We start from the raw sequence: 22,156 nt of genomic DNA on the forward strand, positions 1-22,156 counted from the left end.
AGATCGCAGTAGTGATTCTACGGCCAGCTCCCGCCTCCTGTATATGAATGAATGAGAGACTTATCTTCATTGGTGGTGCAGTGGCCATAGCTCCTCCCCTCCTCTTGTTCCCTGTCCTCCCATTGGCTGCAGCAGCAGCACAGGGGGGGGGGGGGGGGGGGGGGGGGGGGGGGAGACTGCTTCCTTCTCCCCTGTGCTGCAGAGGGAACACGGAGAGCGCTGTCAGCAGCACGATCTGTGTTCCCGATTTATCATCGGAATATCGGCAAAATAAATGCCGATAACAGTTAAAATCCTCAATATCGGCCGATATCGGTAAAACCGATAATCGGTCGATCCCTAATATGGACAAGGGTTGTTCTGGACATTTATAGCATATCAACAGCATATGGCAATTATGTCCAATAGGTGCACCTCCCACCTCTTGTACCCACTACCCTCTCAAGAATGGGGTTCCACCATGAATGGAGAGTTCACCCCACAGCTTTTTCCATTCACTGCTATCGGACTTCTAAATACAGCTGAGCCCTTGCAGCTCAATCCATGGAAGACTTGTATTTTTGAGACAGATGTGGGTGCCAAAAAGGTTGGACCGACATCTAAGGAATATTTATGGCCATATCCTGTTGCCATACCACAAATGGCCAGATGGGACAACCGCTTTACAAGCATATACATACATTACAATTAGTGATGAGCGAACTTCTGTTTTAAGTTCGGCGTCTAAAGTTCGGCTTCCGGTTAGCGGAGAATCCCGATATGGTTCCCGATATGGATTCCGACTTCCGTTGTGGTCCGTGGTAGCGGAATCAATAATCGGCCATTATTGATTCCGCTACCACGGACCACAACGGAAGTCGGAATCCATATCGGGATTCTCCGCTAACCGGAAGCCGAACTTTAGACGCCGAACTTAAAACAGAAGTTCGCTCATCACTAATTACAATGCAAGTATAACAATATATGCAGTTTTATCACGCTAGATAAACGTACGATAAAGGATAATATAAAAGTGACAAAAACAAAACATGGGATAAGGACAAAAAATTAATAAAATTGAGAACCAGAACAGAATTTTTTTTATATATAATTTTAAAAACCATTTGCTGCAGAGACGATAATACATAATGATTTTTTTTCAACTGCAGTCATGCTCACGGATCAATCCGGCCCTTTGCTGCCATAACATAAAATATGAAATAATAATAACAATATTAATAATAATGACACAAGGGTGCAACATCCAAACTGTGCCCCATATTTCACTGTTAATTGCTCTTCAAAGTGTACTTTGTGGGACCCTGGAGAAATCCTCAGGGAAGTCAACACTGTATGGTTAAGAAGACTGAAAGACTTAGACCAGCCTGAGTCCTATCATAACTCGGAGTGAGTGAAGTCAGTCCGTGGAGGTTCACTAGGTTTCATGAAGATACCTTCCATCACTTTCCAGTAGTTATGTGGACCTGCGTAGGTCATGCCATGCACTTCTCTCTGTCCATTTATAGGACGCCCATATTGTTCTCCTGTGACAGACAGCAGTACGTTTGTAGACGCGTGCTTGAACCTCACTTCTTCATTGCGCTGCCAGAATTCCCCATTGCAGAGTACAGTCCAGTCATCTAAGATATCTCCTTCTCCATCGTCTCCAAATGCACTGACCTCCTGCCAATAAATAAGGGAGAAATATGTCAGGGATTACTTACATAAAGGAGTTTTCCCACTGACAATACATATCCCCTTATCCACAAGTGTCTGGTCCCTGAACGGAGGTCCAAAAGTGCCCCATGAGAATGGAGCAGTGGTTTGCATGTATGACCACCACACCATCAACAGTCCCATAGAAGTGAATAGAATGACTGCTGTGGTCATGTGCTGGGTGCTTGAAAACAAAGGACCACCAAAGTGTCGGTGCTTGATATCCAGGAAAAGGAAGAGGTGAGTGCGTTTCTTTTTCAGCTCGATAACATTTATAGCCGATTTTTTATCTTTTTCATGACCACTTTAAAGTGGTTGTCCGAATTCAGCTCTGGCATTTTTTTTTTCTCTGATAATATATATTACAAAGTTTCTTATATTCACCCAAAGAAATGATTTAGGCCTCATGCACACGACAGTATTTTTTCACTGTCCGCAAAACGGGGTTCTGTTGGTCCGTGACCGTTTTTCCTTCCGTGGGTCTTCCTTGATTTTTGGAGGATCCACGGACATGAAAAAAAAGTCATTTTGGTGTCCGCCTGGCCGTGCGGAGCCAAACGGATCCGTCCTGAATTACAATGCAAGTCAATGGGGACGAATCCGTTTGACGTTGACACAATATGGTGCAATTGCAAACGGATCCGTCCCCATTGACTTTCAATGTAAAGTCAGGAGTCCCTTTTATACCATCGGATCGGAGTTTTCTCCAATCCGATAGTATATTTTAACTTGAAGCGTCCCCATCACCATGGGAACGCCTCTATGTTAGAATATACTGTCGGATACGAGTTAGATCGTGAAACTCATATCCGACAGTATATTCTAACACAGAGGCGTTCCCATGGTGATGGGGACGCTTCAGGTTAGGATATACTAAAAGAACTGTGTACATGACTGCCCCCTGCTGCCTGGCAGGTGCTGCCAGGCAGCAGGGGGCAGACCCCCCCCCACCCCTCCCCCCTGTAGTTAACTCTTTGGTGGCCAGTGGGCCCTCCCCCGCCTAATTAAAATCTCCCCCCATATCATTGGTGGCTGTGGAGAGTACCGATCGGAGTCCCAGTTTAATCGCTGGGGCTCCGATCGGTAACCATGGCAACCAGGACGCTACTGCAGTCCCGGTTGCCATGGTTACTTAGCAATTTGTAGACGCATTATACTTACCTGCGAGCTGCGATGTCTGTGTCCGGCCGGGAGCTCCTCCTACTGGTAAGTGACAGATCATTAAGCAATGAGCCGCACAGACCTATCACTTACCAGTAGGAGGAGCTCCCGGCCGGACACAGACATCGCAGCTCGCAGGTAAGTATAATGCTTCTACAAATTGCTAAGTAACCATGGCAACCGGGACTGCAGTAGCGTCCTGGTTGCCATGGTTACCGACCGGAGCCCCAGCGATTAAACTGGGACTCCGATCGGTACGCTCCACTGCCACCAATGATAGGGGGGGGGGGGGGAGAGAGATTTTAATTAGGAGGGGTAGGGAGGGGGGAGGGCCCACTGGCCACCAACGAGTTAACTACAGGGGAGGGAGGGGGGGGCTGGTCACCAACGAGTTACCTACAGGGGAGGGAGGGGGGGGGGGGGCTGGTCACCAACGAGTTACCTACAGGGGAGGGAGGGGGGGGCTGGTCACCAACGAGTTACCTACAGGGGAGGGGGGGGGGCTGGTCACCAACGAGTTACCTACAGGGGAGGGGGGGGGGGGGCTGGTCACCAACAAGTTACCTACAGGGGAGGGGGGGGGGGGGGCTGGTCACCAACAAGTTACCTACAGGGGAGGGGGGGGGGGGGGGCTGGTCACCAACAAGTTACCTACAGGGGAGGGGGGGGGGGGGGCTGGTCACCAACAAGTTACCTACAGGGGAGGGGGGGGGGGGGGCTGGTCACCAACAAGTTACCTACAGGGGAGGGGGGGGGGGCTGGTCACCAACAAGTTACCTACAGGGGAGGGGGGGGGGGGGGGGCTGGTCACCAACAAGTTACCTACAGGGGAGGGAGGGGGGGGGCTGGTCACCAACAAGTTACCTACAGGGGAGGGAGGGGGGGGGCTGGTCACCAACAAGTTACCTACAGGGGAGGGGGGGGGGGGGCTGGTCACCAACGAGTTACCTACAGGGGAGGGGGGGGGGGGGCTGGTCACCAACGAGTTACCTACAGGGGAGGGGGGGGGGGGGGGCTGGTCACCAACGAGTTACCTACAGGAGAGGGAGGGGGGGGCTGGTCACCAACGAGTTACCTACAGGAGAGGGAGGGGGGGGCTGGTCACCAACAAGTTACCTACAGGGGAGGGGGGGGGGGGGGGGCTGGTCACCAACAAGTTACCTACAGGGGAGGGGGGGGAGGGCTGGTCACCAACAAGTTACCTACAGGGGAGGGGGGGGGGCTGGTCACCAACGAGTTACCTACAGGGGAGGGAGGGGGGGCTGGTCACCAACGAGTTAACTACAGGGGAGGGAGGGGGGGCCCACTGGCCACCAATGAGTTAAAAACAGGGGGGGGGGGGGTCTGCCCCCTGCTGCCTGGCAGCTCGGGGCAGTCATGTACACAGTTCTTTTAGTATATTCTACCCTGAAGCGTCCCCATCACCATGGGAACGCCTCTGTGTTAGAATATACTGTCGGATCTGAGTTTTCACAAAGTGAAAACTCAGCTCTGAAAAAGCTTTTATGCAGACGGATCTGCGGATCAGTCTGTGTAAAAGTAGCCTACGGCCACGGACGCGGATGCCAATCTTGTGTGCATCCGTGTTCTTTCACTGACCCATTGACTTGAATGGGTCCGTGAACCGTTGTCCGTCAAAAAAATAGGACAGGTCATATTTTTTGGACGGACAGGATACACGGATCACGGCCTCGGCTGCAAAACGGTGCATTTTCCAATTTTTCCACGAACCCATTGAGAGTCAATGGGTCCGCGAAAAAAAAATATATGAAAACGGCACAACGGCCACGGATGCACACAACGGTCGTGTGCATGAGGCCTTATACAGTTGAAGGTACGGTAACCATTTAAAGCATTCCTTACTTTTTGTAAAACTTTAGCTGTAGTACCACTTTAAATCATTATCCCATAGACCAGGGGTGCACACAACCTTTTTTGGTCTGAGGGCCGCATTGTCACAACGCTCTATTTCAAGAGGCCGCAAATAAAAATAATTTTTTTTTTTTGATGAGCGCTCATTTGCATCGGCCTATTACACAGGCCAATGTAAAGTGACTGGGGAGGAGTGATCTCTATCACAGTCATTCCTCCTTCATTTAGTTGTGCAGCACGATTATACCGGCCAGTTATTATGAAGGAGCGTTCTTATGAAAACTTGTTCACAGTAATTGACCTGAATATCTCAGTGTATTAGGGGCTTAAAGAGATTGCCCAGTAAAAATGAATTTTGAACACGTTCCTGCAGCATGGCCCCTGAAATCAAAGAGTTAAAATTACCTGCTCCCCTGCCGATTTGGTCCTCCGCACTGGCCCTGCTGCATCCATTTTCCGGTCCCCTGCTCCGTTTTCACCTGGCAGTGCATGGCCATGGTTACCACCTCCTGCCCCCAGTTACAGGCGCACTTTACCTTACTAGTGGGGAAAGCGCTTATTGGTTAACACTTTAATAACCAGGCCTGAACAGTACGTTTTTTTGTGATTTAGCACACGTGGTGGTTCAAACATTTGGAACTTTTTTATGTGTCGTGACTACCGAAATAATTTTTGCAACAATTTTTTACTTGACACATAGGGCCTTATAATTTTTTTTTTTAGTTTGATTTTGGGGGGTGGGGGGGGGACTGTACAAAACATTTTTAAAAAGTATTTTCAAACTATAGCTCTTTATTCTTTAAATATGCAAATTGACACCAAAAGAAATTACTCTAATTAGTTCCCTATTTTGTGTCAGTTTTGTTATTTAATAATATGTATGGTTTCACGTGAATAGGGCGATAATGGCGACAGTTTTGGTTGGTGTGGGTGTTTTGTCTATGTATTATTATTTTTTTTAACTTAAAGGCATGCGCCGGCCGACGGACTCAGCGCGCAGGCGCGGGATCTCGGCGAGAGAAGTAGTAAGAAGATGGGCGGGCAGAGGGAAAGACTGGGCGGGAGGGGGGGGGGGGGGGAAGCGACGATAGGGGCAGAGCTGCCTGGGCACCTACGAGGTTGATGCCACCCCTGGGCACTTGCAAGCCCTCATTTGCATATCCTACTAAGATGATTTTTGCCAGTTTTATAAGTCCACGATTGCTTATAAAAAGGTAACGTTTTTATCAACTGTGATGCTGCTAGAAAGCTATGGGAAGGGTTAAAAAGGTGAAACTGCGATGACAGACTCCCTTTAATTTTTTAGATATTTCTGCTACTAAATATATCCCCCAAAAGGTAATAAAAAGATCTTTGGAGGACACTGACACTTTGTTAATTTTTCACTTTTTCCTTTTATTTGTAATTTATTATATTTTTTTTATAACTGGTTTATAACTTTTTTTTTTTTTTTAATATTTTTGCCACATAATACCGTATTTTTTACCCCATAAGATGCATTCCCCCCCATAAGATGCATAAGCGCTCATTAGTACGGGAGGACCAGGAAGCGGTGAGGACCAGTGCGCGTGCTCTGTGATCTCACACTGTGGGTAGCCTTCACAGCACAGCCGACAGCAGGAGGAAGTGGATTGCGGTGTAGGTGAGGAGCGGCGGCGCCCGGAGCAGGAGAGGCAAGTAATTTTTTTAATTTTAATGTTTTCGGGGGGATAATGAGAAGCAATGGAGCTCTTATCTGAGGTCTGATTGGGGTTTTTTCACATTGGGGTATGATCTGAGGTCTTACTGGGGTCCTATTAACATTGGGGGTCTGATAGGGGCTGTGAGCTGAGGTCTGATTAATATTGGGGTTCTGACTGCTGGTCTGACCTGAGGGTTAATGAAAAATATTTTTTTCTTATTGTTCTCCTTTAAAACGTAGGTGCGTCTTATAGAACGAAAAATAGGGGTATGTCCTCCAAGGGGTCAAAAAAAAAGACTGTTGGGGGACAATGAACTGCCTTACCAAACACAGCAGGTGGCAGTCCGGACATAGTAGGGGCACATCAGTGACATCCCTCTTCACCAATAAGAGAGCCTTTGTGATTTATCCAGCCCCAAGCATGGCCTGCCTTACTGTATCACCCAGGACATAGAAAATGGTACTCTCTTTTTTTTTTTAACTATGATGTTATTTACAACTATTATCCTCCTCTAACCGACCCCCTAATGAACCGTGGTGGGGAAACGCACCAGGTTAAAATTGACATCATTATTTGTGTGAAATTCCTAACGTGCAGGGTTGTACAGGGCAGGTACCGGGACAGGGAGATCCCACCATCGGGGATCATCCCTGGGCAAAGGGTTAACCTAGGGCGGGTACAGGGAGAGACTCATCCCCAGCACCCATCAAAAGTGCCCTAACCTTCCCCCAAAACCTAAACCTATCACTAACGTCACAAGTCCCCCTGTGGAATTTGCACTATTTACATCTTATTAATTTCACCAATTCATGGTGGTAGCTGGGCGACATCCTGTCCTGATATTTTTCGGTCACCCAGTTATCACAGGGTGATGTATTTTGCTTTTTAATTGAACTAATAAAAGTTACATTTTAAAGGGTCCAAATCTCTAGGCTAATATTGGGGGACAATGAACACTATTTTTTTATTTTACATGTAGTTTATTATTTTTTAGAAAATGTTTTAAATAACTTTCTATCATCATAAAAATGTTCCTTTATATTTTTTTAACATATTTTTTCCCACATAATTTGTCCCCAAGACGTCACTGAAAGACCTTTAGGAGACAATAGGAGATTTTTTTTGCACTAGTTCCACTGTAACTGGGACATCCAAAGGAGCCCAAGTTACAGGAAAAACCAACCACCTTCGTACAAGTCAGAGCTGAGCAGGGTCTCCTGACCCTGCAGGCTCTGCCCTAAAGCCGGGTCCATCCTGCATAGTCCGCTGCTCACCTATCTGAGGAGAAGGCAGAAGCGCTGATACACTGCTTCTGCCTTCTCCTTGGCTCCCCTACCGTCACTGACAGCCGGGAACAGACCTGCTCCTACTACAGTGCAATGCTGTCTCGTGTGACGCCCATGGCAGAAACATAGCTGATCACACGATCATCTGTGTTTCTGTCCAGGAAGATGGGGGCAGAAAACCTTGGCTCTGGGGGGCTGCATGTGGCCCGCCGGCTGTGCACCCCTGCCATAGACAGTCTACAGGTTTTAAAGGACAACTAACCTTTTATATAACTTTTTTAAACAATTCTGGATAGCATATGATTCATTTCTGTAATACAACTTATTTTCTTTACTGTTTTATGATAAAATAGGCCCCCGAAATTTAGGGTGCTATAGCGCTTTTAAATCCATACACTGCTGACATGTATGTCGTGTATGGAGTCCACAAAACTGCATGCACAGTGAGCTCTGTACTGGCAGGAGTGCACCTAGCTGCTCTGCCTGTGTCTGATCCTCTCAGCTAAAACCTGGCATAACATATAGGCCTCATGCACACGACCGTTCCGTTTTTTGCTGTCCGCAAAACACGGAAGCCGCCCGTGTGCCTTCCGCAATTTGCGGAACAGAACAGGCGGCCCATCGTAAAAATGCCTACTCTTGTCCGCAAAACGGACAAGAATAGCACGTTATATTTTTTGGGCGTGGCCACGGAACGGAGCAACGGATGCAGACAGCACACGGAGTGCTGTCCGCATCTTTGGCGGCCCCATTGCAGTGAATGGGTCCGCACCCAAGCCGCAAATACTAAGGCTTGGATGCAGGCCAAAACAATGGTTGTGTGCATGAGGCCATAGGTGCAGGTCTCCTGGAACCATGTACTAAGCAGTGCTTTTAGCTGAGTGGACCGGGCACAGGCAGGGGCTCTGTATAGAACACCGCTGCTCCTGCCTGAGCCTGCTCTGCTCAGCTAAAGCCTGGTATAGCACATCGATTCAGGAGACCTCGCACCCACGAGCTATGCCAGGCTTTAGCGGAGCAGAACGGGCACAGGCAGAAGTCAGAAGTAGCAATGTGTACTCCTGCCAGTTCAAAACTCGGCCCCTATGCCTGCAGTTACAGAGGTAGCTGTACATCGCGTACATGTCATCTATGTACAGATTCCGGAGTGCTATAGGGGCCAATTTGGTCATTAAGAGTGTGAAATAAACACAGTATCATATTTTTCTAACTATAAGACGAAAAAAAAGTGGGGGGAAATTATAATTTAAAAAAAAAAAATGGCAGTGTGTCTTATAGTCCAAATGCTAATGAACACTTCATTATGGAAGCTGTCATTAGCATGCAGAGGGCACAGGGATCTATGAGGGAAGCGCAGCATTGGCTTTACTCACCACACCCTGGTCTTTTTCTGGGCCTCCTCTGCACTGTGTCCTGACTGCTTACAGCATCACGTAAGTGCACGCAGGCGCACACTATAACCTGATGCTTTGTGATGTCACGTCATAGTGCAGCGCTGGGCTTGGAAGACGACTAGGGAGTGGCGAGTGCAGGATGAGGCTCCGGTCTGGAGCAGAAGAGGCAATTTTTTATTTATTTTTTGGTCTGATGGTGCTTGGGGGTTTGATCTGAAGAGGAATGGGGGTCTAATACAGAGGTCTGAGGAATAATGAAAAATATATTATAGTCCAAAAAATATGGTATATTACAAAAGTGCCCTCCGCACTCTGAGGGATACATGCGGCAGCCAATGGCTGCACAATTCTGCTGATTATCCATCAATTTTACCCGCAAAATTCTGTGGTCAATGGCTGTTACATAGGAGCAGTGTTTTGGCTGCACGCAGATGTTGCACTGTGGTTTACATCCGAAAATTCATGCTTGTCTGCTGCCCACTGCTTTGTTGCAACTCCCTGGCTCTATTGACTGGACTTCTGGTCCCCGTCTGTCCAATTTCCGAACAGATTGGGTCACGTGCTCCATTGCAGCCAATGATTGGCCTCAGCGGTAATGTGTCCCCAAGATGCACATCATGTGACAGGACATGCTTCTTGGGGACACGTCACCGCTGAGGCCAGTCACTGGCTGCAGTTGAGCACGTGACCTGATCCGTGCAGAAGCTGACAAAGTGGAAAAAATAAATTTATATAATTTTTTTTCATCATGGAACCCACCTGGTTTCCTGATAATGGAGATGTGAAGTGATGGCTGTGTAGATTTCTTCCTGTATTGACATGTGTTAGACGGATAGAGTGTCCACATTTTACTAATGTTCCTCTTTCACAAACAGTCGACGTCTTCCCACGGATTCGCCAGTAACTGTTACCATCGTCTGCGGCCGTAACTCCAGTCACCGACTGCTGCCCACTGCCTGGGGTGAGGAGATAAGGAACAATCACTTTGGACACCTAAAGCTTTTAGATGTAGAATAAAAGGAGACAAAAACTGCGCCAGAAATGCTTCAATATAAATAACGCTGATGTCTGGCCTGTAATACTAGGTTTGTCTTTATGACCATTCAGATGGAAGGATAGTGGCTACAGTGCTGCGACAAACCATGCGGACATGCGGTTTACAAATGCTTGTCAACAGGTCTAATTGGTGGGGGTTTGACCATAGAGACCCATCCTGACCATGAGAATGGGGGTCCCTTGCCCCCTGTTCGATTAGGGTCCATTCACACGGTGGTATGCGTTTTGCGGAACCGCAAAGCAGACACCGGCAATGTGCGTTCTGCATTTTGCGGACGGCACATCGCCGACACTCTCATAGAAAATGCCTTTTCTTGTCCACAATTGCAGACAAGAATAGGACATGTTCTATTTTTTTTGCAGAACGGAAGTGCGGATCCGCAAATGCGCATGCGAACAGCACATTCCGGCCCCATTAAAAATGAATGGGTCCGCACCTGTTGCGCAAAATTGCGGAACGGATGCGGACCCATTTTGCGGACGTGTGAATGGACCCTTAGAGTGGAGTTCCAGTGTGCACACTGCCAATTCATTCAAACTGTATGGGACTGCCAAGGATAACCAAGTACAGCCATTCTCAACAGGGACTCAAACACAGCTCTGGTTTACTCGTTGCCGAAAATCACACTCCCTTGAGGGAGTAAGCAAGGTTTTTCTTTGTGTTGGAACACCCCTGGAAATATATGACATTTAGGGTACATTCACACGACTGTGTGTAATCCTTTCCAATTTGCGGTCCGCAAATAACAGAACCGTGTGTCCGCATTTTGCGGACAAATAACTTCCGTATGTCTTCCGTTTTTTTACGGGCCACAAAAAAAAAAGCATTAAGTCATTCAAAAATACGGAAACGGATCCGCAAAAAACAGATGTCATCAGCAAATTGCGGATCCATTGACATGGTGCTGCGGACCGATCTGTACGGACAATAGTAGGACATGCTTCATGTTTTTGCGGAATAGAAATGCGGACACACGGATGCGGGCAACATACTGAATGTTGTCCGCACATTTTATTCACCCATAGGAATGAATGGATCCGCTTTTATTACGCAAAATGCGGAAAAAATTACGGTTGTGTGAATGTACCCTTACTGGTTCTCTAAAAATCTTCTACAAAGCTACAAATCTAGTCCAGCTGTTGTCAGTGAGAGTGCTTCTGCTTTTTTTGGGCAGAGAAAGAAAACCCATTTGCCAATATTGTCGTCATGCCACCTGCTGATGAAAGTGATGGCCCTGTGCGTGGCCATAGACCACAGATGGAAGTTCATCAGGGGAACTAAACTATTCATAGCATTAACAACTTCCTGTTCTGCAAGAACGACTCGTAGTTCACTTTCCACCTTTCTGCTGAAGGGTAAGGCCTCTTGCAAATGAACGTTGTGCATCCGCTCCGTGCATTGGGGACCGCAATTTGCTGTCCCCGGTGCAGGAGCAACGTCTATGCGACGGCCGAGGACGGATCGAGACCCATTCAACTTGAGTGGGTCCGTGATCCATCCGCAACGCAAAAAAAATAGAACAAGTTCTATTTTTTTGCGGTACGGAGGCACAGACAGAAACAGCACGGAAGCGCTCCGTAGTGCTCCCATGGGGTTCCGAACCGTGCTTTCGTTCCGCATCTGCGTGATTGCGGACCCATTCAAGTGAATGGGGCCGCATCCGTGTAGCGGAGGGCACACGTGGCAATACGGCCACACAACGTTCATGTGCAAGAGGCCTAAAGGAGATCAAATAAAATGGAGCAGCACCGCGGCTCTATGTACGTCACCCAGCTGTGCCCAAAGGATCTTTTCCACGGACCGATCACTGGGTTAATTATCGAGTGTCTGGAGAAAAGCTTGTTGGACCATGTAAAGGTGCTGACGATCACCCATTGAACAAGCAAACCCTCAATCAGAGCTTTCAGCCGGCGCCTAAGATCACCATTTCTGGACAGCAGATCGTCCTGTGTGAATGATTCTCTATGGGAATGAGCAATCGCAGCAGCTCGTCCCCATACACGGCAGATGACTGCTGCATGTAAATGTAGCCCCATCTTCGCTGAAGAACAGGCAATTATCTGGAAAGCGAGGTTCGTTACAGATAATTGCCTGAAGGATCGTCATGTGTAAAAGGACCATTAGAGCGCTTCATCTCACAACTAAACCATTGCTGGCGCCGCCATTTTTAGCCATTACCAAGCTAACATTTAGTCACAAAGTCACTCTGGCTTCAAATAAATACATCATGACAAACTGAGTGAAAGACGGAAAAAAAACTGCCAAGCCCTTAAAGGGGTTATCCAACCCCTATATTGCCCAGGCACCTCATACGGGTTATACTTACCCTAATCCCCGGCACCCATACCACTCCTGATGCCCACCGCTGCATTTCCTCGTCGTACGGATCAAAACATCTACCGACAGGGGGCAGCCAATAGCAGGCCGCGACGGGACAAACCTCCCTAGCATTAAGGGGGATGCTAGGGAGGCAACCCCCCCCCCCTCCCATCACTGGATGTTTTTATCCGTTCGACAGAGAGATGCAGCGGCGGCTGTGCTGGCATCAGGGGCAACAGGGGTGGGGGGAGTGTAAGTATAACCTGTATGAGGTGCCCTGGCATTTTTTTTTTGGGGGGGGGGGGGGCATTATTGGTGTTTGATAACCCCTTTAAAGCAGTTGTGCCAACTAGGGCTGAAACGATTATTCGAAAATTCATCGATGCAGTTTCCCTGCATCGAGGAATCGTTTAGATCACGTGATCACGGAGCGGGAGTGAAATTAAGCGTCTCACTCACCGCTTCCGTGTCCTCCGGAGGCCAGAGAGGCAGGACTGAGCGGCCGGCACAGCTGAGGGAGGAGGAGGGAGTCTCTCCCTCCCCACTGTGCGCGGCTGCCGCTGAAGACCAATGAGGACAGAGTAGGAGGAGGAGGGGAGGGACTGTGGCCACTGCGCTACCAATGAATGTGCCGGCCATATCCCACAGGGTCCCCCTCCCCCCCCCCCCATCATTGGTGGCAGTGTCAGTTCCGATCGGAGCCCCAGCAGTGTAATGCTGGGGCTCCGATCGGTTACCATGGCAGCCAGGAGTCACACTACTGAAGTCCTGGCTGCCATGGTATGTTAGTGAGCAGAGAGCAGCGCATTATACTCACGTGCGCTGTGGCCGGTGGTCGCTCCTTCTCATAGGTCTGTGCGGCGCATTGCTAATGCTGTAAGCATTAGCAATCCGCCGCACAGACAGAAGAAGGAGCGACCGGCGGCCACAGGGCACGTGAGTATAACACTTTAAACTGTGCTGTGCTTCCTGAACCATTCAAGCGCTAGTTCAAGTCCCGGGAACAGCTGACTGGTGAGGTGCGGGGTTGTTGGACCTTCACCGATCGCATATTAACAACCTATTCTGAGGACAGGTCATCAATACCAGGAGCCTGGAAAATCCAATTAACATGATTTAGCATGAAAAAAAAAAAAAAAAAAAAAATAATATGGACCATTTTGTAATTTACTTTGTTACAAAAGTACTCCAGCGGTGAGATATTCTCATTACCCCATTGTAATGGCACCCCCTGGCGTTTAAACTATGGAATATTGTGCGCTACCACCTACAAAGGTGGCTGCACATGCTCAGTTCCATCCTGCTGTTAGAAGCAGAGAGTTAGGCTACATGCACACGACAGTATGTGTTTTGAGGTCCACAAAAAAAACAATGCCACCCATTTATTTATTTTTTTGTGAATCCATTGTAACAATGCCTAAACGGACAAGAATAGGACATGTTCTATTTTTTTTGCGGGCTATGGAAAGACATACGGTGTGCTGTCCGCATTTTTTGCGGACCTATTGAAATAAATAGGTCCGCATCCGATCCGCAAAAAAACCCCGGAAAAGACGCGGAAACAAACAACGTTCCTGTGCACGTAGCCTTACACAAATGTCTGGAATAACCTTTTAAGCATTATAATGTCGGAGTGACAGAAGGGTAAGGACTAGTGTCTTCTCTCCAGAGGTTTGCTGATAGGGGTTTTTTAGGCACAGGCCCCCCGAGATCCCCTTTAAACATGGTACCAGTCACATGACCCATGCCATTCAGTAATCCGACATAGAATATGGGCCAGGTTAATACACCAGCTTCATGGAAGAGCTCCCTGAATAGGACCGATTCCTTTTACAATGCTTATCATAATGACTAGTACACTGTGTACATAGCTACTTGTATAAAGTGGCTGCCGGTCTCTAGGTGCTGTCGCCGGTCTCTAGGTGCTGTCGCCGGTCTCTAGGTGCTGTCGCCGGTCTCTAGGTGCTGTCGCCGGTCTCTAGGTGCTGTCGCAGGACCTGTCAGATCTTCAGACATTGTCTGTTCCACTAAATACTGAAAGATCTTTTCTCCTACTGCTGTATTGTGCTAGTCCTCTGTTATTCCTCCTGGAATCAATAAACTGACAACTGAGTAATACAAAGTCCTTGTCATTGGGGCATGTCCCTGCACAGACGGTTGTCAGTGACTACAGAGTGACAATAGGCACCTATCTGAGGATCCCAGCATTGAATGGGTCCAGTACCCTGCGGCCCATCAATCACCAGTCCTCCCCCCACGTGTATCCAGCATCACTCACAATCGGATCAAGGATCGGGCCGATATCTGCCACGAAAAGCAACTAGTCCGTGTTACCTGATCCGTATCTGACGTCATGGGAGTGCAGGCGGACGTTGTGCTTGGTGTTCAGGAGCTTCACCACGGAGCCGCACGTCACCACAGACAGCTCGGAGGCGAAGCCATAGGGAAACAGCAAGGGCGTGACGAAGAGCAGGAAAGAGCCCGCTCCGTCCTGTGCCTTCATCATCGCTCACACACCGGCAAAAAAAAACCTCGCCGGAAACGTCAGCAGACTTCACCGGAAGTGCACCCTTGGTAACACAATAAGCCGGAAGTCGCCGCCCGCCATCATACACACTGGCAAAACAAATAAATGCAACTTTGCAGCTGCTTTACTTCTTCCAGTCATTGGTCGTTTACACATAGGCCACGTTCGTACGGCAATGTTTAAGGGCAGCAGACTAAGACTATAGCTAGTCTGAGGTTGGGTTACGCAACACGTTCTAAAAGTACTACTGAGCATGCGCTGTATGGATTCGCCCCATAGTTCATCGTTTGCGCATACATAGCAGACGGCCGCTAGCGCTGGGCAAGCGGCGGCGCATGCGTGGTTGCATGTGCAGCGAACAGACTTGGCAGGAAGCGCGTGCGCAGTGTAGGGAGTTGCGGGAAGTTACGTCACGTTGCTCTGCTCGTTTTCTCCCCTCCCCCTCCTCCGTTCGTCTGGTAGATAGAAGCAGGTTCCTCCGTTTTTTACGCGCTGCTGTGCGGTACCGAGTCGGTGAAGTAGTGTCTGTAGACGGAGAGGAGCTGCTGGGCAACCGAGGTGAGGCTTGTGTGTTCAGCTGCGTCTTCGGCCTGGGCCAGGCACGGCCTGTGTTCTAGGCCGGGGTCCTACATGGCAGTGGAGCTGATTGTGTTGACGCAGGAGACTAGAGCACAGGTTACAGCTGGAGAGGACGTACAGGGCCAAGATGAAACCTGTGTCTGAGAGAGGACCGTGACATCCAGTCAGTATGTGGGAGAAGCTGGAGCCCCCATACAAGCCACTGTCCATTTATAGGTCATAAGGGTACTTTCACACTAGCGTTTTCCTTTTCCGTTATTGAGTTCCGTCCTAGGGGCTCCATACCGGAAAAGAACTGATCAGTTTTAGGCTACTTTCGACGTCGCCGACACGGCCTGCCGGATCAGGTAATCTGCATGCAAACGGACAGCATTTGTAGACGGATCCGGACGCGCATCTGTCTCACAAATGCATTGCAAGAACGGATCCGTCTCTCTGGTTGTCACACAGACAAACGGATCCATTTCAATTTTTTTTTCATATTTTAAAGGTCTGCACATGCGCAGACCAGAAGGATGGATCCGGCATTGCGGCACTAATACATTTCAATTTAAATTAAAGGCAACCTGTCACATGGATTTTGTGTATAGAGCTGAGGACATGGGTTGCTAGATCGCCGCTAGCACATCCGCAATACCCAGTCCCCATAGCTCTGTGTGCTTTTATTGTGTAAAAAAAAAAACTAAAACGATTTGATACATATGCAAATGAACCTGAGAGGAGTCCTGTCCCTGACAAATCTTTGTTTTTTTTTACGCAATAAAAGCACACAGAGGACTGGGTATTGCGGATGTGCTAGCGGCTATCTAGCAACCCATGACCTCAGCTCTATACACAAAATCCCAGTGACAGGTTCCCTTTAATGTCGAATCCGTCATTCCGGCAAGTGTTCCGGAATTTTGGACGGAGATAAAACTGCAGCATGCTGCGGTATTATCTACATCCTGAAAAGTTTTCTCTCCAGCCAAAAATCCTAAACACTTGCTGGAAAGCCGGATCCAGCATTAATTTCTGTTGAAATGCATTAATGCCGGATCCAGCCCCAAGTGTTCCGGCAAAACGGATCTGTTCTTTCCGTCTGCGTATGCGCACACCAGATCAGTTTTTCCGGATGACAACCTGAAAGACGGATCTAGTATTGCACTGCATTTGTGATCCGGATCTGTCTCCCAAATGCATTCGTTTGCGTGCAGATTCCGGCGACGGGACTGCCTGCCGGAATCCTCTGCCGCAAGTGTGAAAGTACCCTAAACTAGGCATACAGTAGAGAGTTGATCCTGCTGAAACTATTCCGGGCTTGGGTATGTCGTGAGAAAACAAGGGGGCCTCAGTGCAGTCAGTGGTGTGGCCAGCACTGGAAAACAGAGGGGAACCAAGGGGTTAGGGAATGCCCTTTATTTGGGAACTTTGCAACCGTTTTTCAAGGTTGGGCTGTCATCATCAGGATCATCCTTACCAGACAGTATGGCTGGATCAATAGGGTTGATTCTGATGACAGGTGTGCTTCATGGTGAGCTCCAACAGCCCCTTTTGCTGGGCGGTACCCATCGGCGTAGAGCCCTTTTGCTGGGCGGTACCCATCGGCGTAGAGCCCTTTTGCTGGGCGGTACCCATCGGCGTAGAGCCCTTTTGCTGGGCGGTCTATACCGACACAGAGCCACTTTTTAAGCTGTGTAGGAAATAACAGCCCGGCACTCTTTCCTATGCAGACGGCCATTGCATAAAAAAACAGTATTTCATGTTTTGTTATTTTGTTTGTTTTTTACAGTGGGACACTATAGGCAATGTGTCTATATAGAGCCTGCAGTGGATTTCTGTGTTTTTGAATTTTTTTTCCGCCCTTTTATTTTTCAATATGTATATTTTCTCTCCATTTTTCTTGAGCTCTAAGGTTAGTGCTGTATTCGGCAGGAGGATAGACACATTGGGTAAATGTCGGCAGGGTGGGGGTGTTTCCAGGCTGAAGAAGGGTTGGGCTTAAGATTTCAGTATGCCAAATTCAGTGTCACAGGAGATAAACCATTGCCAAAGGTCTGTGTCACCTTAAAGGGGTGTTTCAGCTTTTGTCAGCGATGAATTTGGCCAGTAGAGCGCTGATCCTGAAGTAAAAAGGTTCCTCAGCTGCTCTATCGCAGCTTCTTCCGGCTCCCGACCAATAAACATCCGGACGGGGTGACGTGTCCCCAGACAGCACATGACTCAGCAGTGACGTGCCGCTTGAGGACATGTCACTTCTAAGGCCAGTAATTGGTGGCTGCTGTGCATGTGACCCCATACAGAAGTTTATGGGCTTGGCATCAAAAGGAGCTGGACCCTATGTGATGTAATGGAATGCAGGGAGCAGGTGAGCGATTTCCTTATGAGGGCTTATTTTTTGCGGGACAAGTTGTACTTTCTATCGGCACCATTTACGGTTGCATACCATGTAGTAGGGAGCAGGAAAAAAAATTCCAAATGGGGTTGAATTGGGAACAAATGTAATTCTGATAAAGTTTTTTTTTTACACTGTACACTATGCAGTAAAATTGACCTGTTATCTCCATTCTCCAGGTCAGTACGGTTCCAACGATACCACACTTGTATAATTTTTCTTGCGTTTAAATACTGGAAAAAAAATTGGACACAATATTGGTGCAATTGTAAACGGATCCGTCCCCCATTGACTTTTAATGTAAGTCAGGACGTTTGACTTAGGCCCCTTTCACACGAGCGAGTATTCCACGCGGGTGCAATGCGTGAAGTGAACGCATTGCACCCGCACTGAATCCTGACCCATTAATTTCTATGGGGCTGTTCACATGAGCGGTTATTTTCACGCATTACTTGTGCGTTGCGTGAAAATCGCAGCATGCTCCTCTTTGTGCGTTTTTCACGCCATGCAGGCCCCATAGAAGTGAATGGGGTTGCGTGAAAATCGCAAGCAAGTGCGGATGCGGTGCGATTTTCACGCACGGTTGCTAGGAGACGATCAAGATGGAGACCCGATCATTATTATTTTCCCTTATAACATGGTTATATGGGAAAATAATAGCATTCTGAATACAGAATGCATACTAAAATAGCGCTGGAGGGGTTAAATTTTTTATTTTTTTTATAATTTTACTCGCCTTAATCCACTTGCTCGCGCAGCTCGGCATCTCCTTCTGTCTTGATCTTAGCTTTGTGTATCAACAAGGACCTTTGGTGACGTCAGTCGTCACATGATCCATCACATGATCTTTTAACATGGTGATGGATCATGTGATGACCGGAGTGACGTCACCACAGGTCCTGTTGCTACAAAAAGCTAAGATGAAGACAGAAGGAGATGCCGGCTACGCGAGCAAGTGGACTAAGGTGAGTTAAATTATTTTTATTTGGTGTCTCCGATGCTGTCGTCAGGCCACTCATTCCTTCCGCTCCGTTGGATTCGTCTCTCTCTCTGCGGCATTGGACTGACCGGATGTCCGGTTTGGGTGCAGTCCGACATTTCCACGGCAGTGGCGTGCCTCAATCACCAGGGTAGCACCAGGAGTCCTTGATTTTGCAGCAGGTGTCTCTTCTGTACCTTTCTTACAAGGTGGCATTCTTTGTGGCGATCACTTTGATCGGGAGGGTTTCGGAGCTAGCGGTTCTGTCTTGTCGGTCTCCGTTCCTGATCCTTCATCAGGATAAGGCCTATTGCACACGACCGTATGGCTTTTTCAGTGTTTTGCGGTCCGTTTTTCATGGATCCATTGTTCCGTTTTTTGTTTCCATTGTGTTTCCGTTTCTGTTCCGTTTTTCCGTATGGCATATACAGTATACAGTAATTACATAGATAAAATTGGGCTGGCCATAACATTTTCAATAGATGGTTCAGGAAAAAACGGAAGACATACGGATGCATTTCCGTTTGTGTCCCGTTTTTTTTTTTTGCGGATCCATTGACTTGAATGGAGCCACGGACCGTGATTTGCGGGCAATAATAGGACATGTTCTATGTTAAAACGGAACGGAAATACGGAAACGGACTGCATACGGAGTACATTCTGTTTTTTTTTTTTTTTTTTTTGCGGAACCATTGAAATGAATGGTTCCGTATACGCACCGTATACGGAACGCAAAAAACGGCCAGTAAGCGGGGGAAAAAAATGGCCGTGTGCAATAGGCCTAAGGTTGTCCTTCACCCTGTTCAGTCCTTCCTTCCGAAGGTAGTTTCGGCATTTCATCTAAATCAGATTATTCTCCCTTTATTTTGTCCGGCCCCGTCTCCTCCTCGGGAGCAGGCGCTCCACACTCTGGATTTTGTGTCATCTTTCCTGCTGAATCTCTGTGTGCTGTCCGCATCCATGCCGTCCCTGCAGAGAATGAATGGGTCCGCACCCTTTCCGCAATTTTGTGGAACCGATGCTGACCCATTTGCGAACGTGTGAATGGAGCCTTAGGCTACTTTCACACTTGATCTCCATACCAGAGAAAAATGCTTCAGTTTTGTCCCCATTCATTGTCAATGGAGACAAAATGTGACTGAACAGAAGGAAATGTTCCAAAATGCATTCTGTTCTGTTTGGTTGCGTTCCCATATCTGAGAGTCATGGGATGTGGAGCAAAACAGATCCAGCATGACCCACAATGCAAGTCATTGGGGACAGATCCGTTTTCTCTGACACAATAGAAAATTGATCCATCCTCATTGACTTTCAATGGAGTTCATGACGGATCCGTTTTGGCTATGTAAGGCTACTTTCACACTAGCGTTCGTCGGTCCGCTCGTGAGCTCCGTTTGAAGGGGCTCACGAGCGGACCCGAACGCAGCCGTCCAGCCCTGATGCAGTCTGAATGGAGCGGATCCGCTCAGACTGCATCAGTCTGGCGGCGTTCAGCCTCCGCTCCGCTCGCCTCCGCACGGACAGGCGGACAGCTGAACGCTGCTTGCAGCGTTCGGGTGTCCGCCTGGCCGTGCGGAGGCGTGCGGATCCGTCCAGACTTACAATGTAAGTCAATGGGGACGGATCCGTTTGAAGATGCCACAATATGGCTCAATCTTCAGGCGGATCCGTCCCCCATTGACTTTACATTGAAAGTCTGGACGGATCCGTACGAGGCTATTTTCACACTTAGCTGTTATATGCTAAAATAATCGAGACGGATCCGTTCTGAACGGAGCCTCCGTCTGCATTATTATGATCGGATCCGTTCAGAACGGATCCGATCGAACGCTAGTGTGAAAGTAGCCTTAAAGGTAATACAACCGGATCCGTTCAGGACGAATGCAGACGGTTGTATCATCAGTAACGGAAGCGTTTTTGCTGAACCCTGACGGATCAGGCAAAAACCCTGGTGTGAAAGTAGCCTAATATATGTGAAGCAGGCCTTGGGCATCGTTCAGATCTCTGATAAATGTTTCCGGCAGGCTTTTCCGGCCAAGAACAGCTCGCCAGAGCTCACTGGATCCAGCATTGCTGGATTCTCTAGTTTGCCGCCAAATCCCCATGGACTGTAATGAGGTCTGGCGGTAATCCGGACACTTTCTGGCTTAAATGCTGGGTTTCGGCCAGACAAACACGGGTCAGTCGCCGTCAGGGAGGGTGTGAATGCAACATGCTGATATTTTGGAATGAACATTAATCTACTGTAAAGTAGGTGACATTTCAGAAATCTCATCTACACCCTGAGAGAACCTGCAGAATAAACGGACTACTGCAGGAGGGTTTAACCCTTTTTACCCAGAGCCACTTTTCGCCCTTCTGTCCAGGCCATTTGCAAATCTGACATGTCACTTTATGTGGTAATAACTTTGGAACACTTATTTACCCAAGCCATTCTGAGATTGTTTTCTTGTGACACATTGTACTTCATGATAGTCATAAATTTGAGTCAATATATTTCACCTTTTTTTATGACATAGAGGGTTTCCAGCCAAACAAAACTCAATATTTATTACCCTGATTCTGCGGTTTACAGAAACACCCACATGTGAAGGAAAGGAACGCCATATGGTTTTTGGAAGGCAGATTTTGCTGGACTGGTTTTTAGATGCCATGTCCCATTTGAAGCCCCCCCGATGCACCCTTACAGTAGAAACCCCCAAAAAGTGACCCCCATTTTGGAAACGAGGGGATAAGGTGCCAGTTTTATTGGTACTATTTTGGGTATATGACTTTTTTTATTGCTCTATATTGCAATTTTTTTGTGAGGCAAGGAACCAAAAAATGGCGGTTTTGGCACAGTTTTTAATTTTTAGAACATTCATCCAACAGGGTAGATCATGTGCTATTTTTTTAGAGCAGGTTGTTATGGACACAATGATAAAATGTCTCTACTTTGTTTCAGTTTTACATAATAAAGCATTGTGTTTTGTGCCTGCATTTTCTGAAAGCCATATACAGTATATATTTATTTATTTTTTCTGCCAATCGTCTTGTCCAGGGGCTCGTTTTTTGCAGGAAGAGTTAATGTTTTTATTGGTACCATTTTTGGATACATATGATTTTTTGATCATTCATTATTACACTTTATGGGGCAAGGTGACCCAAAAATTGGTAATTTTGGCACAGTCTTTATTTTTCCAGCGTTCACCTGAGGGGTTAGGTCATGTGATATTTTTATAGAGCAGATCGTTA

The 22,156-nt window shown here is 47.8% G+C and overlaps 2 protein-coding genes across 2 annotated transcripts in view; one reads left to right on the forward strand and one right to left on the reverse strand.

Annotated features, from left to right (window-relative positions):
* Positions 1-1,075: 1,075 nt before the first annotated feature.
* On the reverse strand, positions 1,076-15,006 carry SDF2 (stromal cell derived factor 2). Its single transcript, XM_044287304.1, has 3 exons — positions 14,801-15,006; positions 9,850-10,046; positions 1,076-1,662 (listed from the first exon to the last, which is right to left on the reverse strand). The coding sequence occupies exons 1-3, from the start codon at positions 14,970-14,972 to the stop codon at positions 1,375-1,377; spliced, it is 657 nt and encodes a 218-aa protein (XP_044143239.1). The 5' UTR covers positions 14,973-15,006; the 3' UTR covers positions 1,076-1,374.
* Positions 15,007-15,398: 392 nt separating this feature from the next.
* Positions 15,399-22,156, forward strand: part of SUPT6H (SPT6 homolog, histone chaperone and transcription elongation factor) — a 47,763-nt gene continuing 41,005 nt past the window's right edge. The window contains exon 1 of the mRNA XM_044283796.1: positions 15,399-15,551. The gene's annotated coding sequence lies outside the window, so the exon portion shown is untranslated. The remainder of the gene's footprint in view (positions 15,552-22,156) is intronic.

The sequence above is a fragment of the Bufo gargarizans genome, chromosome 3 (assembly GCF_014858855.1).
Source record: "Bufo gargarizans isolate SCDJY-AF-19 chromosome 3, ASM1485885v1, whole genome shotgun sequence".
NCBI classification, from domain to species: domain Eukaryota; kingdom Metazoa; phylum Chordata; class Amphibia; order Anura; family Bufonidae; genus Bufo; species Bufo gargarizans.